The sequence below is a fragment of the Scyliorhinus torazame genome, chromosome 13, assembly GCF_047496885.1.
Source record: "Scyliorhinus torazame isolate Kashiwa2021f chromosome 13, sScyTor2.1, whole genome shotgun sequence".
In the NCBI taxonomy this organism is placed as follows: Eukaryota; Metazoa; Chordata; class Chondrichthyes; order Carcharhiniformes; family Scyliorhinidae; genus Scyliorhinus; species Scyliorhinus torazame.
In genome coordinates, this window is record NC_092719.1 from 197,207,808 (window position 1) to 197,225,108 (window position 17,301).

At 47.6% G+C, this 17,301-nt stretch overlaps 1 protein-coding gene across 1 annotated transcript in view; it reads left to right on the forward strand.

The window, feature by feature from the left end:
* The window catches only part of LOC140388499 (interleukin-17 receptor C-like), a 121,609-nt gene extending 109,221 nt beyond the window's left edge, over nt 1-12,388 (forward strand). Inside the window, exons 18-19 of the mRNA XM_072472788.1 lie at nt 4,469-4,522; nt 6,176-12,388. Coding sequence (XP_072328889.1) covers nt 4,469-4,522; nt 6,176-6,876 — 755 coding nt within the window. The 3' untranslated portion in view covers nt 6,877-12,388. The remainder of the gene's footprint in view (nt 1-4,468; nt 4,523-6,175) is intronic.
* The last annotated feature ends 4,913 nt before the right edge of the window (nt 12,389-17,301 follow it).

Consider the following 17,301-nt stretch of genomic DNA (forward strand, 5'->3'; position numbering starts at 1 on the left):
CAGGTGGAGGAATCAAAGAGGCAGGCGTTGGAGGAGCCCCTGGGGCTGAGGGAGCTGCTGGATAGTATCAGGGGTATGAAGTCGGGGAAGGCCCCTGAGCCGGATGGGTACCCGGCAGAATTTTATAAGGAATTTGAGGCGGACCTGGCACCACATCTGTTGGGGGCGTTTAATGAAGCACTGGAGAAGGGGGAGTTGCCGGAGACGATGAAACAGGTGGTAATCACACTAATCCCAAAAAAATGGAAGGATCTGGCGGAATGTGGGTCATATAGACCCATATCACTATTGAACACGGATGTGAAAGTATTGGCTAAGTTTCTGGCGGGGAGGATTGTGTCCCGGGGGTGGTTGCAGAAGCTTCGTGAAGGGCAGGCAGCTCGCGAGTAATATAAGACGGCTGTTGAATGTGGTGATGAATCCGTCGAGAGCTAATGATGAATGTGATATAAAATAGTTACTTTAGAGATATTAGTTAATGTAATGTAGAAATAAGCCACTTTGATTCTGGCAGGTAGAGACAAAGGATTTTAGACCGCATGGAAAGAGCAGGAAGAGGTGTGTCTATGAGAGTGATGCTGCATTGATAGGGGCCGGAGAAAGGGATTGGAAGTGAGCCAATCAGAATAGATCAAACAAGTCAGGAGGGACATAGGATGACCTATGGGTGTCGAGTATGTGAAACTTGATGCCATTTGAATGTATGAGTACTGATCTCTTTGTCTGGGACCTACACTTAGTTCCCGGGGCTGCAGACAGCAACATGTTATCTGTATCACTGTGGACTAGGTAGCTTGCAAGCTGAATAAAATAACTTCTTTTTACTTGCAAATCCATCTCGACTTTTATTGAGGCCAGACTCACAGAGGAAAGAAATTTGGGATTCAACACTATGGTACCGGAGGTGGTGGTGTCCATGGACGAGGAGAAAGCATTTGATCGGATGGGGTGGCGGTACTTGATCGAAGCTTTGGGTTTGGGCCGAGATTTGTGGCATGGGTGCAGTTGCTGTATGTGGCGCCAAGAGCGAGGGTGAGGACGAATGATATGAGCTCACGAAGCTTTGACTTACACAGGGGTACGAGGCAGGGGTGCCCGCTGTCGCCGCTGCTGTTTGCGCTGTCCATAAAGCCTTTGGCAATGGCTCTCAGAGGGTCGGCAGGGTGGCGGGGGATAATGAGGGGACAGAGGGAGCATCTGGTGTCGCGCTATGCCGCTGACCTCCTGCTGTATGTTTCGGATCCGTTGGAGAGTATGGGAAGGATTATGGGCCTGTTGGGGAGGTTTGGAGGGTTCTCGGGATACAAGCTGAATGTAGGGAAAAGTGAGGTATTCCTGGTGAATGAGCTGGCACAGCGGGCTAATTTAGGGGGGATGCCATTTACGGTAGCGAGGGATAGGTTTAGGTACTTGGGGATTCAGGTAGCGAGGGAATGGACGGGGCTCCATAAGTGGAACTTAGCGAAGCTGGTGGAGGAGGCCAGGGAGGATCTTAAGAGATGGGATACACTGCACTTAACATTGGCGGGGAGGGACTAAGTGGTGAAAATGAATATTCTGCCGAGGTTGTTCTTTATCTTTCAGGCTGTTCCGATCTTTATACCAAAGGCCTTTTTTCGGAAAGTGGACACAATCATCTCTGACTTTGTATGGGCGGGGAAGGTGCCGAGGGTGAGGAAGACCCTGCTACAGAGGCAGAGGCAGCAGGGGGGGGTTGGCGTTGCCAAACTTGCTTCAATATTATTGATGTGGAGAGGCTGGCGTTGGACTGGGGTGAGCACAGTACGAAGTCTTACAACACCAGGTTAAAGTCCAACAGGTTTGTTTCCTCACAATGCTCCACTTCTCCAGCTTCCACCCTAACACATTAAAGAAGCCATCCCCTATGGACAAGCTCTCCGTATACACAGGATCTGCTCAGACGAGGAGGAGCGTAACAGACATCTACAGACGTTGAAAGATGCCCTCGTACGAACGGGATATGGCACTCGACTCATCGAACGACAGTTCCAATGCGCCACAGCGAAAAACCGCACCGACCTCCTCAGAAGACAAACATGGGACACAACCGACAGAATACCCTTCACCGTCCAGTACTTTCCCGGAGCGGAGAAACTACGACATCTTCTTCACAGCCTTCAACACGTCATTGATGAAGATGAACATCTTGCCAAGGTCATCCCCACACCCCCACTACTTGCCTTCAAACAACTGCGCAACCTCAAACAAACTACCCAGTCTTCAGAACAGTGACCACGACAACACACAACCCTGCCATGGCAATCTCTGCAAGACGTGCCAGATCATCGACATGGATACCACCATTACACGTGAGAACACCACCCACCAGGTACGCGGTACATACTCGTGCGACTCGGCCAACGTTGTCTACCTCATACGCTGCAGGAAAGGATGTCCCGAAGCGTGGTACATTGGCGAGACCATGCAGACACTGCGACAACGAATGAACGGATATCGCGCGACAATCACCAGGCAGGAATGTTCCCTTCCAGTCGGGGAACACTTCAGCAATCAAGGGCATTCAGCCTCTGATCTCCGGGTAAGCGTTCTCCAAGGCGGCCTTCAGGACGCGCGACAACGCAGAATCGCCGAGCAGAAACTTATAGCCAAGTTCCGCACACATGAGTGCGGCCTCAACCGGGACCTGGGATTCATGTCGCATTACATTCATCCCCCACCATCTGGCCTGCGAAATCCTACCAACTATCCTGGCTTGACACAATTCACACCTCTTTAACCTGAGGTTACCCCATCTCTGGACCTGTAAAGATTTAATCACCTGCTAATGGTCGCATTCCTAGCATTGTTTGGCATCTTTGAATTTGTCTATATATTTGTTTCTGGAACATACCTCTTCATTCACCTGAGGAAGGAGCAGCGCTCTGAAAGCTAGTGACATCGAAACCAACCTGTTGGACTTTAACCTGGTGTTGTAAGACTCAATATTATTGGGCGGCGAATGTGGACAAGGTGCGGCGGTGGTGGAAGGAGAAGGGGTAGAGTGGGTTAGGGTGGAGGAGGAATCTTGTAAGGGGTCTAGCTTGAGGGCTACGGTGACGGCAGTATTGCCAATGGCTCCGAGTAGGTATTCAGGGAGCCCAGTGGTGCAGTCCACGGTGAAGATATGGAATCAGCTGAGGAGGCATTTGTGGGTGGAAGGGATGTCGGTGCTAACACCGCTGTGCGAGAAGCATGGGTTTGAGCCGGGGGGGGATGGATAGTGTATACAAGAGGTGGAGGGAAGTGGGGCTGGTCAAGGTGAGGGATTTGTATTTGGAGGAAGGGTTCGCCAGTCTGGAGGAGCTAAGGGGGAGGGTAGAGCTGCCGAGGGGTAGTAAGTTCAGGTATCTACAGTTAGGGACTTTGCACGAAAAGTCTGAAAGGAGTTCCCTAGATTGCCAGGATAAACCCTGCTGGAGCGACTGCTGCTTCCGGATGTGGAAGGGAAGGGAAGAATTGGGGATATATATAAATGGCTGGGGGAGCAGGGAGGCGAGCAGGTTGTGAAGATCAGGGAGAAATGGGAAGCGGAGTTGGGAAGGGAGATCAATTGGGGAGTATGGAGTGAGGCACTGCGAAGGGTAAACGGGACCTCCTCTTGTGCAACGATTAGTTCAAGGTGGTGCACAGGGTGCATATGACTCGGGCGAGAATGAGTGGGTTCTTTCAGGGGCTAGCAGATGAGTGTGAGAGGTGTGAGCGGGGGCCAGCGAATCATGCGCACCTGTTTTGGGGTTGTGAAAAATTGGGAAGATTCTGGGCGGGAGTGTTTGCGGTCTTAGCCAGGATAGTGGAGGAGGAGGCAGACCCGGACCCTTTGGTGGCAATATTTGGGGTTTCAGAGAACCAGAGCTCATGGAGAGTAGGAAGGCCCATGTCATGGCCTTCGCCTCTCTGATTGCACGGCAAAGAATTTTGCTGGAGTGGCGGTTGACATCGCCACCGGGGGTAGCAGCATGGTTGGGTGACCTGTACGACTTCCTGCGGTTAGAGAAGATAAAGTATGAGTTAAGGGGCTCAGCAGGGGAGTTCGAGAAAAAGTGGAGGATGTTTGTGACCGTGTTTGATGGGGGGGGGGGGGGGGCGGTGAAAAAGGAGGAAATTCTATACAAACTGTATAGTTGATTGTTGGGAAGAATGTTTCCCGGGGTGTTTATTTGCGGTAACCTACTTTGATAGAAGTTTGAATAAAATGCGTTTTTTTTTAAACTATAACCGTGTCGGTGTTGTCCTCTGCCTCCCTCTAAATATTGGTCCTGATCAAACTCACATCATTATGCTATTTAACAGGATTAGAGGGAAGTTTAATTGTGTGAATATGTAACAGGAATCCTGCCTGTATCAATGTATTGCTATTTTCTCAACCCATCTCAGCAAACTTCTATTCCTTATTTGTCGCTATTTTCTTGAGTACCACCTTAACTCAGATTTTGCTTTGTTCCTCCAGGTTGTATAAAGGTGATCAAATGGAAACCCTTTGCAACAGGTTCTACAGTTGCAGGTAAACCTCTACTGAGGGTAACAGAAATAGCCATTTTTGTTTGTTAGCCTGGACTTGAAATATATCGAGATATGTGATGCTTGGTTACATTCTAGATGTCCGAGTGGTTGAAATTGGCCATGATATTCTAATTGTGGCAACTGTGGCCTAACCAGAGCTTTCTAAAGGTTCAGCATAAATCCCCTACTTTTGTACTCAATGCTTCTATTTATAAGGCCCCAAATTCTGCATGCTTTTCTAAATGCTCTCTCAATTTTGTCCTGTTGCTTTAAAAAAATTGTGCACAAAACCGTATGTCCCTCTGTCCCTGCATACTCTTTTGCACAATGCCTTTAAGTCGATATTGTTGCTCCCTTCCCACTGTCAAAATGCATCATCTCACACTTCTCTAAATTCCATCTGCCACTTCTGATGGTCTATCTATATCGTGTTGCTGTCAATTATTTTCATCCTCACTGTCACACCATTAACCCATGAGGTTTCATGATTGTTATGTTTTAAACCATCTCTTTAACTTAAGCTAAATAAGCAAAAATGGAGTTGTGATTAGGATCATGTGACTTTTTGTGAGCGCTGCCCAATAGGCATGCGTGCCTTGGTTACCACGAGGACAGGGGAGCCTAGGCTGAGATTTACTGGAAGCAAGGTGCAAAATGTTGACACCTGAAAACAAAAGCAAAATTGGCTGAGCTAACTGTGGACAGAGGAAATAGTCACAACCCTATCACTTGAAATCTTCAGGACCCATCTCTAGATAATTTCCATTTTCAAGTCCTTCAATGACAGGGTTGCAATATCAGCTGGTCATGTCTGGTTTAACTAGCACTAACCATATAAATGTTGGTGGTATACGGATGCTAGTCTGTGATGTTGACACAACCAAAGCAGACAGACTTTGGTCTCTCAAGTTTTTGGACAGAAAGGGAGAGAGAAGGAGGTCTCAGAGACAAAAGGTTGTGACTGGTGGGGTCAGCAGAGAGAAGGCTGCAGATTCTTTGCGAATTATGACAGGCATGAATCTATTGGAAACTGGGAATAGTTACGGACTGTAATCCTGCAGAGAATGTGCTGTAATGCATACTAATTAGTCATAGGATTATCAGTTGCATTTAAGCATTATTAAGGGTTAGGTTTTCTGTAGTTTAGACTATTAATTGCTTACTTGGTAATGTTTAGTCAATGCTGCTTTTGTTAGTTTATTACAGTAAAAGTCTTCAAACTTGAAATCTTGTTATACAATTCCTTTAAGATGGCCACTTCGAATCCCACTCTCTTGTTTAAAGTTATCGGCCTCTACAGGGATCTTAAGCTTTCTCTAGAGTGCTGCATTATCAGGGTCCCCATTTGCCTGTCCAGGTGGACCAAATGTACCCCACAGCACTATTTGATGAATGGCTGAAAGGTCACTCAGTGCCCCAGTTAACAATTCTACACCGTCAAAAAAGATTATCTGGTCATTCATCCAACTGCCACTAAGGAGACTTTGCTCTGCATAAATGGTCAACACAATGCCTACATAACAATGGTTGCACTTACAAAGAATCAATCCCTTATACTGTGCCATGTAACATTGAGTCTGTGATGGCATTCTATCTAAATGCCGTTTTTAAAATTTATGTTATGGCCTATAATATACTTTTTGGCTTTTTCCAGATTCTTCGAGTAATAGGAATGTCCTCCTTCTCTATTCGCTGGATCACAATCAGTTTGAAAAGTTGGTTAACACTTTTGCGTCTGTCCTGTGCGAACTTCAATTCCAAGTAATTGTGGACCTATGGAAACGTGGAGAAGTGGGCGCCCAAGGTCCCCTGCCATGGGTCCATTCCCAGAAAAAAAAAGTTGCAGATGAAGGTGGAAAAATCGTCATCCTCCTCTCGAAGGGTGCCAGTATGAAATACAATGAATGGCTTCAATCCACTGTAAGCACAGAAGCCACATATGACCCATATGACGGATTTATGGCTTCCTTGAACTGTGTTCTTCCTGATATCATGAAAGGACATGTTTCTGGGAAGTACGTTGTTGTCTATTTTGAAGACTTGCAGAAGAAGGAAGAAATACCAGAGGTATTTAGTAACATGCCAATCTACAGTTTGCCAGCTCAACTTTCTGAGTTCCTCCAAGAGCTTGGCGTGCCGGCCAACTTCAAACCTGAGCAGGAAGCAACCAGCCATCAGTCAACCATTAGTAACCGTCTTCATGGCGTCATCAAGGAGTGTCAGTTGTGGGAACAAAATAATTTAACCTGGTGCCAGGACAACTGCAAGTTAGAGTGGACACCTGAAGGACAACAAGGCTATGAGGCAATGATGCACTGTCCACTGATACAAATAGAGATGCTTTCAATGGTCTGAAAATACCATAATGACAATACAACAATGCACTGAGCAAAAATTGTCCCCTGCTGTGTTGCTTAAACACCAGGTGTCTATCCAACTGTGTTGAAAGATTGTGAAAAATAGCTGTACGGCATGCCAAACCAATAACTGTAATTTAAGTCTGCTGACGATCTTTGAAACAGATAATATTTTAGTCGGTATGGTTGGAACAGCTGAAGTGTTTTAAACCAATATTTGGCAACACAATACTGGAATTCTCTTCAGCTTCAAAGGTGAAGAGCAAAAGCTGTAGCAAACCTTATTGAGCTAAAACAAAAGTTCTCATTTTCTGCAGTAATTAAATCATGAAATGATTTGCTACTTTAATGAAGGGACCAAAAAAAAAGTCAATGTATTCACTGCCAGAGACACATTCTTGTCAAACCAAGATGTGTTGTCAGTCTGGCCTTCAGGTTTTGACCATTTTAAACACAAAACACCACGGATCTAATGCACTGCAGCAGAAGTAGACTTTATTGGAAAAGACTTCAGGAAGACCGTATTCAGCCAATGGTCTGACGGTCAACCTCAGGCACTCAGTAATTTTATAACTGTAGTCTTTTATGTGTGTGTGTATATATATGTACATCTGTGTAAATACCTGAAATGTTTTGTATCCAGTATGATCACTCTGATATCGCTTAGTTTTTTTCACTACAAATCAGTCATTTGAAACCAGAAACGTTAGCAATGGGGAATACCCAAGATCATTGCCCTTCTTTTGGATGATCTTCTCTCCACCTTTTTCACATCTCCCTCGAATCATTCTTCCTTCAGCATCCCAACTATTTGGTTCCATCTACACTAGTGGAGCCCATTTAAGTGCACAGTCTATTTGTCAAAAGTATTTATTCAGTTATTCACTGAAATAATGTTATTTCACATAACAACGTTCCGCTGGTTCTCCCAACCTTGTCTTCTATAAATTGTCACTTGGCCCTCGTGAGGCTACTGTTTCCAGTTCCAGGCCTGTGGACCATAACCTCGTCAATAACGAAAGGGCATAATTTTAAGGTGAAGGGCAGGGGTCTAAAGGGGATTTGAGGAAACATGTTTTCACCCAAAGGGTGGCGGGAGTCTGGAAAGCACCGCCTGGGAGGGTAGTAGAGACAGGAAAGCTCACAACCTTTGAAAAAGTATGTGGATGAGCACTTTACATGTCGTAACATTCAAGGATATGGGCCAAGTGCTGGAAAATGGATTAATGTAGATGTAGTGCAGTTTTGTTGGTGCAGACTGAGTGAGTCGAAGGGCCTCTTCTGTACTGTACGACTTTATGATTCTATAACTGCTGCCAATAAATGAGGGCACAAACAAAAATGGAAAATGCAGGAAAATCTCATCAGGTCTTTAAGAGTCATCCAGACTCAACGTTAGCTCTGGTCTCTCCACAGATGCTGTCAGACCTGCTGAGATTTTCCAACATTTTCTGTTTTCGTTTCAGATTCCAGCGTCCGCAGTAATTTGCTTTTATCTTAACGAGGACATAAGTTTCTCTTAGCTCAGTCATTCTATGGTCTGTGGATGGTGAAGTAAGCTGCTGCAGTTAGATCTCAACTGGTAATGAAGTCACATAATATATTCCCAGTGCAGGGTTCAGAGAGGACATGTGGCACCAGGCGTGGTGCGAGATGAGGACGGAGTGGGAGGCAACAGCAGATCATCATTTAGGGTTAAGAGTTAATTTGAGCATTCTGGAAAATGTGGAAGTCATAGGAAAATAATTTCTCTACTGGTTTCATTCACTAAGTTGGCAAATACCTTTTGTCAGATATTTACTATAGTGAGTTCCACTGTATTTGTTTCACTGACCTATTAATTTATTTCATATATCTTATTTATTTCTGGTCATTCCTTTGTACATAAAAATAACTCCTTACTCAGCCTAATACAAGTTTTAAAAGTGTCAAATGAGATGCCTCTCCAGATTGGATTTGGGAGGTATTCCTCTGGATTTGGGCGAGAATATCAGAATTCTAGAGAACTGGAATACCAACAGCTTGCATCTTTTTATCATCTCTAACATAGTAAAATGTAGCCAAATGTATTAAATGTTTGGACAATTAATTCTGTAACTGCTGAAAGACCAATGAGTCACAAGTACTTTTTCAATCTGACATTTTTTTTTGGACATAAAATGTTTGTATTGTAAATAGAGAGGAATGTTGTCGGTTGCATCATACTGCTTAGATATAATAGATTGAATATGCTTCAATGACTGGATCACTGGACCATTTCTGTTTAATTATATGGAGAAATAATTGCTACTCTTCATGGTTATGCCTTTAGAGCAAATGCAGTCACAGAGCATTACACCAAAGCTGAATTCCATCTCTACTCAATGTCCATGTACACAAACTTTACATTTCTGTTGGGTGTTCTGGTTCACAAACAAGCCAACAATGCTGGAAGTGGTGTAACACTATTTTATTAACTGTTCAACTATGCTAATATGCTGTAAACGTGGGTATAAGCAATACCAGCTTAACTGTGGACCCTTTCCTATCACTAGCTATAGTGAGGCACTCAGCACATGGTGAATGTCTGTGATGCAGGCTATGAGCTCTGTGCTCTGAGATGGTTGTTGCTAGAATGAGCGGGAACTCTCCTGTCCCCTGTCTTTATAGTGCTTGTGCTCTCACTGGTGATTAGCTGCGGTGTTATGTATGCTGGTTGGTCCTACTGCATGTCCATCAGTGTGTGTATGTGATTGCACCATAATGTACTGATGTATATGACAAGAAGGATTGGGAATTCTGACTGATTGTTTTAATGGAGGACAGTTGATGATGGGCAAGAGCAAAGAGATTTGCGAGTTCAAAAGACATTAAAAGCAGCAACTCATTGAAGAAAAGCTAAAGATACAAGGTTTACAGCAAGTTGCTGCCGCCGTAATTTCTCTGCCCAAAGCCAGGTTCTTGGTGATTATTCAACAAACCGTGGCAAAATGCTGTGAATCTTTTACCATGGGTCGGCCAAGGAGGTAAGCCACAAGTCTATTTCAGCTGGAATTGAGATTGAATCCCATGCTGTTGGCATTAATCTGATCCACACACCAGTTGTCTGGCCAACTGAGCTAACCAGCTCCCCATGGCACAAAGTATACATATAAAAGGGAAGACGGACTGGTAAATCTATCTAAAACCTTTGGAGTACCAGAGTGGGAGTACTGTGGGCAGCTTTGTGCTCAACACAATTGGAATGATATTGAAGGGGTATAGGGGGGTTACTGTACATATTTATGAAGATGTTGGCTAATGTGAGAAAATACAAATACAACATTTTGAAAAATTGGGCTGTTTCTCTTACACCAGAAGAGTTTACAGGATGATTTAGTAGGAGGTGTTTAAAATCATGAATAATAATAACCTTCATTAGTGTCACAAGTAGGCTTACATTATTAATAATAATAATAATCGCTTATTGTCACAAGTAGGCTTCAATGAAGTTACTGTGAAAAGCCCCGAGTCGCCACATTCCGGCGCCTGTTCGGGGAGGCCGGTACGGGAATTGAACCCGCGCTGCTGGCATTGTTCTGCATTACAAGCCAGCTGTTGCCCACTGTGCTAACCACTGTGCTATTGGACAGGATAGAGTGTTTCCAGCAGTTAATGAATATAGAAAGAAGGAGCATTGATGCAGGAATAAATGATGAGACAGAAAGCAGGAGAAACATTTTGTTTAAACAGCGAGTTGTGGACAGGAATTTGCTTCCATGTTGCAATTTCTACATTTAAAAAAAACATGAGATTAATGAACAATCTGTCTGTGCACTGGATTCTGTGATGCAACTTGGATACAATGGACCACAACAGTTGGTTGGGCAATTTGCACATACAAACTGGACTCTATAGTCTTTGGGATAATTTCTTTGAACTACTTTGCATCCCACCTCTGACTGGAACCTTTTGTTCCTATTATGTTCTCTGTGAGGCTATTCCTCATCATAGTGCAACTCCTTGTTACACGGTTCTCTAATTTCTTGATTCTCCATACATTTTCAGTCTTCTGGCTTGAAAACATTTAAGCTAAGACTTTACAGGCCCCTTCAAGGCAGGGAACGAGGGATCAAAGAGGTGGCCTTGCCAACGCACCCCTGCAGCTATAAGTCCCTGCAGATAGGACATTTTACCAGTGTTGGGAATGGATACAGAGTGGCTGACTGTTACAAGGAGGCAATCAGATAGTTCCAGGCTCAATTTGGGCCTCTTTATAGGACCAATTAGGGACATTTCACCAAGGGCCGGGCAACCACCCCACCCCCGCCATATTGGGAGGCTTGATAGCCCAAAAGGAGGCTGTGGACAGGGTAGGCTTTAGACGAGTTTGCCTTGAACATTCAGCCTCCTTGATTTATTTCTTTTAAGTTTTCCTGCCTCCGCTCCCAGGGTTGCCTACATTCCTCAGCAGCACTCACCTCTCTCGTCGGTGACATTGCCGTGTTTTCAGGCCCACTGGTCCTCTGATTGGGCCAGTAGCATCAGGATGCTGCCCGTCATCCTTAATTGGACAACAGGCTCGCTGTCAGCCAATTGGGAGGCCTCCTGTGGTCCTGCCAGCAAGTGTGGACTCCAGACCTGCTTTTGCCTCTGCTGTCGTAAAATTCAGGATCAGTACCATGTTAAATAGAAGCTAGACAATAAGACAGGGGGCTTGTGGCGCAGTGGGTAGCACCTGTGCCTCTGAGGCAGAAGCTCCGGGTTCAAGTTTCACCCCAGGACTTGATGGCCAAGGAAGGTGCATTCATAATGCGGTCAAACAGGTTGAGCACATCAACCTGCAAACCCTTCCATATACACCAATGTCTGGCAGGAAGAATAGGGAAGCCTCCAGCTCAGCCACACTTGATGTGGAATGCTGCCCCCTCAAGTTATAAGTCACTGGCAACCTGTTCTGGGAATTACTAGCTAAAGAAAACGGTGAAAGTCTGCCTTAGTGTCCCATTGAAAAATAGAAATTCAATAAGACAACTTCATTTTTTAACCAAAGTCTGAACTGTTTGCTTGTGTTGCAAAATATAGCTGCGTTACCCAGTGAGTTCAACTTTTGCTGAACTCAACTAATCATTTAGAAAGAATCAACTGAAATGTGAAACCATTGTGGCAGCTCATTTATTCTGTGCTCTGTTAAACATTTCATAACTTTAAACAGGTGACACCCAAATGAATTGGAAAATGGAGCTCATTGTGTTAGGCCGCTAAAATAATGGAAAATGCAAATACTCTCAGAACAGCAATATTGTTTGTTGTAGGGGCCTCCTGCACACACACTTTACATAATCTGTTTTATACTTGTGGTAAACCACTGTTGCACCTGTATTAGGTGATGTACGGTAGGACCTGTACTACAGGTTCGCCGGTCGTCCCTGCCAGCTGGCTCCACCCAGAAGGCGGGGTATAAATATGCATGTCCTCCAGCCAGCAGCCATTTCGCCAGCTGCTGCGGGAGGCCACACATCTGATAGTAATAAAGCCTCAGTTGGATTCAACTATCGTCTTTTGTCCAATTGATCGTGCCTCAATTTATTGCTATCAATTTCTAAGGATGGACCTCCGTATCAAACCGGATCACCTACAGCTGGATCCGCACTCCAGCGACGCCAGAAAGGACTTCCAGCACTGGCTAGCTTGCTTCGAAGCGTATATCAACGCAGCACCAACCCCTGTTCCGGAGGCTCAGAAGATTCAGATTTTATATTCCAGGTTGAGCTTCAAAGTCTTTCCGTTAATCCAGGGCGCGCCGAACTACACCGAAGCCATGACTCTACTCAAGAACAACTACACACAGAAAACGAACACGCTCTTCACCAGGCACACACTCGCCACTCGCTCTCAACTCCCTGATGAGTCCATAGAAGACTTCTGGCGGGCCCTAATCCCACTAGTCCGGGACTGTGACTGTCAGGCTGTTACGGCCACGGAACACTCAGACTTCATTATGTGGGACGCTTTTGTGACTGGAATTGGGTCAGATCTCATACACCAGCGGCTCCTAGAAGGGGCCAAGCGCGACCTCGCAGAGACTAAAACGCTAGCGCTCTCCATGACGGTCGCCCTGCGCAACGTCCAGTCCTACACCCCAAGCACGGCCCACCCCTCCTACGCTTTGTGGACCCCACAGATAGCCACCCCAGCGGGGGCGCTGCTGCCCACCCACTACGCCTGCGATGCACGCCAGCCAGCGAACCCCGGGGGCCCCCGATACTATTTTTGCGGCCAACGGAAGAACCCCCGCCAACGCTACCCGGCCCGCGCTGCCCTTTGTAAAGCCTGCGGGAAGAAGGGCCACTTCGCCGCAGTGTGCCAGGCCCGCTCAGTAGCCACTATCGCCCCCACCCCCCTCGGTCAAGGACAATGGGTGCCGCCATCCCCCCCGTCAGACCATGTGCGGTCAGTGGGCACCGCCATCTTCCCCTCCATGCAACACGTGCATTTTATGGGTGCCGCCATCTTGTTCCACCCCCGCAACATGCGTTCCATGGGCGCCGCCATTTTGTCACCCTCAAGATCTTCAGGCATCGCCATCTTGTCTACCCCTCAGCACATGGGCACCACCAGCGTTCCAGGACCCGGGCTCACCAGCCGCCCCATTACCCGACGACCAACCAAGATTCGCCTCCATGTCAATCGACCAGTCTCGTCCGCATAACCTGACCAACGCATCCACCAGCGTGAAAGTTGACAGACATGTAACCTCCTGCCTGCTGGACTCCGGGAGCACCGAAAGCTTCATACACCCGGATACGGTAAGGCGCTGCTCCCTCACGATATACTCAGCCAACCAAAAAATCTCCCTGGCCTTCGGATCCCATTGCGTAGCGATCCGGGGGTACTGCACGGTCACGCTCACGGTCCAGGGCATAGAATTCAGCGGCTTCCGCCTCTACGTCCTCCCTAACCTCTGCGCTGCTCTAATCCTCGGCCTGGACTTCCAGTGCAACCTCCAGAGCCTAACTCTGAAATTCGGCGAGCCCTTACCACCCCTTACTGTGTGCGGCCTCGCGACCCTAAAGGTCGACCCACCTTCCCCCTTTGCCAATCTAACTCCAGATTGCAAACCCGTCGCCACCAGGAGCAGACGGTACAGCACCCAGGACAAGACCTTCATCAGGTCCGAAGTCCAGCGGCTGCTTCGGGAAGGCATCATCGAGGCCAGCAACAGCTCCTGGAGAACTCAAGTGGCAGTAGTTAAAACTGGGGAGAAACACTGAATGGTCGTGGACTACAGCCAGACCATCAACCGGTATACGCAGCTAGACGCGTACCCCCTCCCATGCATATCTGACTTGGTTAACCAGATTGCGCAGTACCGGGTCTTCTCAACGGTAGACCTGAAATCTGCCTACCACCAGCTCCCCACACCGCCTTCGAGGCAGACGGCCGCCTATACCACTTCCTTAGGGTCCCCTTCGGTGTCACAAATGGGGTGTCGGTCTTCCAAAGGGAGATGGACCAAATGGTCGACCGGTACGGGTTGCGGGCCACCTTTCCATATCTAGACAACGCAGCACTGAGACCATGACCAGCAGGACCACGACGCCAACCTTGCTAAATTTCTCCACACCGCTACTCTCCTAAACCTGACTTACAACAAGGAGAAGTGCGTGTTCAGCACAAACCGCTTAGCCATCCTCGGCTATGTGGTCCAGAACGGAGTTCTGGGGCCCGATCCCGACCGCATGCGCCCCCTCATGGAGCTCCCCCTCCCCCACTGCCCCAAGGCCCTCAAACGCTGCCTGGGGTTCTTTTCGTACTACGCTCAGTGGGTCCCAAACTATGCGGACAAGGCCCGCCCACTCATACAGTCCACCCAGTTTCCCCTGACGGCCGAGGCCCAACAGGCCTTCGCCCGGATCAGAGCTGATATTGCCAAGGCCACAATGCATGCTGTAGATGAGACACTGCCCTTCCAAGAAGAAAACATCAGACATCGCCCTTGCCGCCACCCTCAATCAAGCAGGCAGGCCCGTGGCATTCTTTTCCCGCACCCTTCATGCCTCAGAAATTCGTCACTCATCCGTCGAAAAGGAGGCCCAAGCCATCGTTGAAGCTGTGCCGCATTGGAGGCATTACCTGGCCGGCAGGAGATTCACTCTCCTCACTGACCAATGGTCGGTAGCCTTCATGTTCAACAACACACAGCGGGGCAAGGTCAAAAATGATAAAATCTTGCGGTGGAGAATTGAGCTCTCCACCTATAATTACGAGATTATGTATCGCCCCGGCAAACGCAACGAATCTCCAGATGTCCTATCCCGAGGTACATGTGCCAGCGCACAGGCAGACCGACTCCGGGCCCTGCACGACAGCCTTTGTCGCCCAGGAGTCATACGGTTGTACCACTTCATTAAGGCACAAAATCTGCCCTACTCCGAGGGAAGTAAGGACAATCACCAGGGACTGCCAGGTCTGTGCGGAGTGCAAGCCGCACTTCTACCGGCCGGACTGCGCGTGCCTGGTGAAGGCCTCCCGCTCCTTTGAACGCCTCAGCGTGGACTTCAAAGGCCCCCTCCACTCCACCGACCATCACACATATTTTCTCAGTGTGATCGACGAATACTCCAGATTCCCCTTTGCCATCCCATGCCCTGACATGATGTCTGCCACCGTAATTAAAGCCCCCAACACAATCTTCACTCTGTTTGGTTTCCCCGGCATCATCCACAATGACAGGGGATCCTCATTCATGAGTGATGAGCTGCGCCGGTTCCTGCTCAGCAGGGGTATCGCCTCCAGCAGAACGACAAGCTATAACCCCCGGGGAAACGGACAGGTAGAAAGGGAGAATGGGATGGTATGGAGGGCCGTCCAGCTGGCCCTACGGTCCAGAAACCTCCCGGCCTCCCGCTGGCAGGAGGTCCTCCCTGATGCACTACATTCCATTCGCTCATTACTCTGCACTGCCACTAACAGTACACCCCATGAACATCTTTTTGCCTTCCCCAGGAAGTCCACATCGAGGGTGTCGCTCCCGACTTGACTCGCAGCTCTGGGAACTGTGCTTCTCCGTAAGCACGTCCGACTCCACAAGGCGGACCCGTTGGTGGAGAGGCTGCACTTGCTCCACGCAAACCCCCAGTACGCCTACGTGGCGTTTCCCGACGGCCACCAGGATACTGTTTCCCTCAGGGACCTGGCACCAGCAGGTTCCACCCCCATGCCCCCGGCGCCACTCTCCCCTCCCCCGTCGCTCCCAACAGCACTCCCCCCAGGACCATCCGCCCCCCCCCCTGCCCATGCCCGACGATGAAGAGGATTTTGGCACGCTCCCGGAGTCACTATCGACCAGATCAGCACCAACATCGCCGACACCACTGCGTCGCTCCCAGAGGAACGTCAAGGCCCCAGACTGGCTAAACCTCTGACCGGTCCACCGGACATCAAAGGACATTTGTTTGCTCAAACCTTGTAAATATTAACTCATTGCTGTATATAGTTATCCACCACCCCCGCCGGACTCAATTTTTAACAGGGGTGAATGTGGTAAACCACTGTTGCACCTGTATTAGGTGATGTACAGTAGGACCTGTACTACAGGTTTGCCAGTAGACCCTGCCTGCTGACTCCGCCCAGGAGGCGGGGTATTAATATGCATGTCCTCCAGCCAGCAGCCATTTCGCCAGCTGCTCTGGTAGGCCACATATCTGATAGCAATAAAGCCTCAGTTGGATTCAACTATCGTCCTTTGTCCAATTGATCGTGCCTCAATACTGTTCTGTACACAATCCAGACAGGTTTCAAGAACTGTATGATGTATCGTTTATCAGTGAAGAATGGAGCTTTCCTGCACACTGCCAGATTGGTCTTTCAGACAGACAATATGAATATGCGGGTTGAATACCCTCTCATAAAATATTATGACTCGAGTCGTAGCTTCCTATGTTCGCCTAAATTTTATGGATGAGCATCAGGGTTAATTTGGACACGAGGTAAGGAGAATTGGAAAAGACTTGCAGTCAAAAACAACATTTGCTGATATAAGAAATGCAAAGACAAACCTTAGTAAAGCTATAATTGAACACACAGATTTATTTTTACCAGCTTGGCTTAATGAGAAGCGTTAAGCTCTGAGTACAAGCCCTGATCAAGGATTGAAGCATATTGGCCTGGAATTTTACAGTCAGTGAAGTGACTGCACTTGCTGCTGACCTTGAAGAAAGCTGTCCGTAAAGATCAAGTGAGTTCTGCAGCTTGCATTTCCTGATGTTAATTTCATTCTGGCCCCAGCTGCAAGGGATCTCTGGCATCCATCAATAATGATGCCATTGTCAGGCTAAGGAGCCAATCACAATGAAGAATTCTCATAGACAGCAAACCAGCAAATAACAAGTTGTTTTTTTCCCCCACACTTTTTTATAATTTTACAGGAAGTGAAATATAAATTTGGACATTGACATGGGAT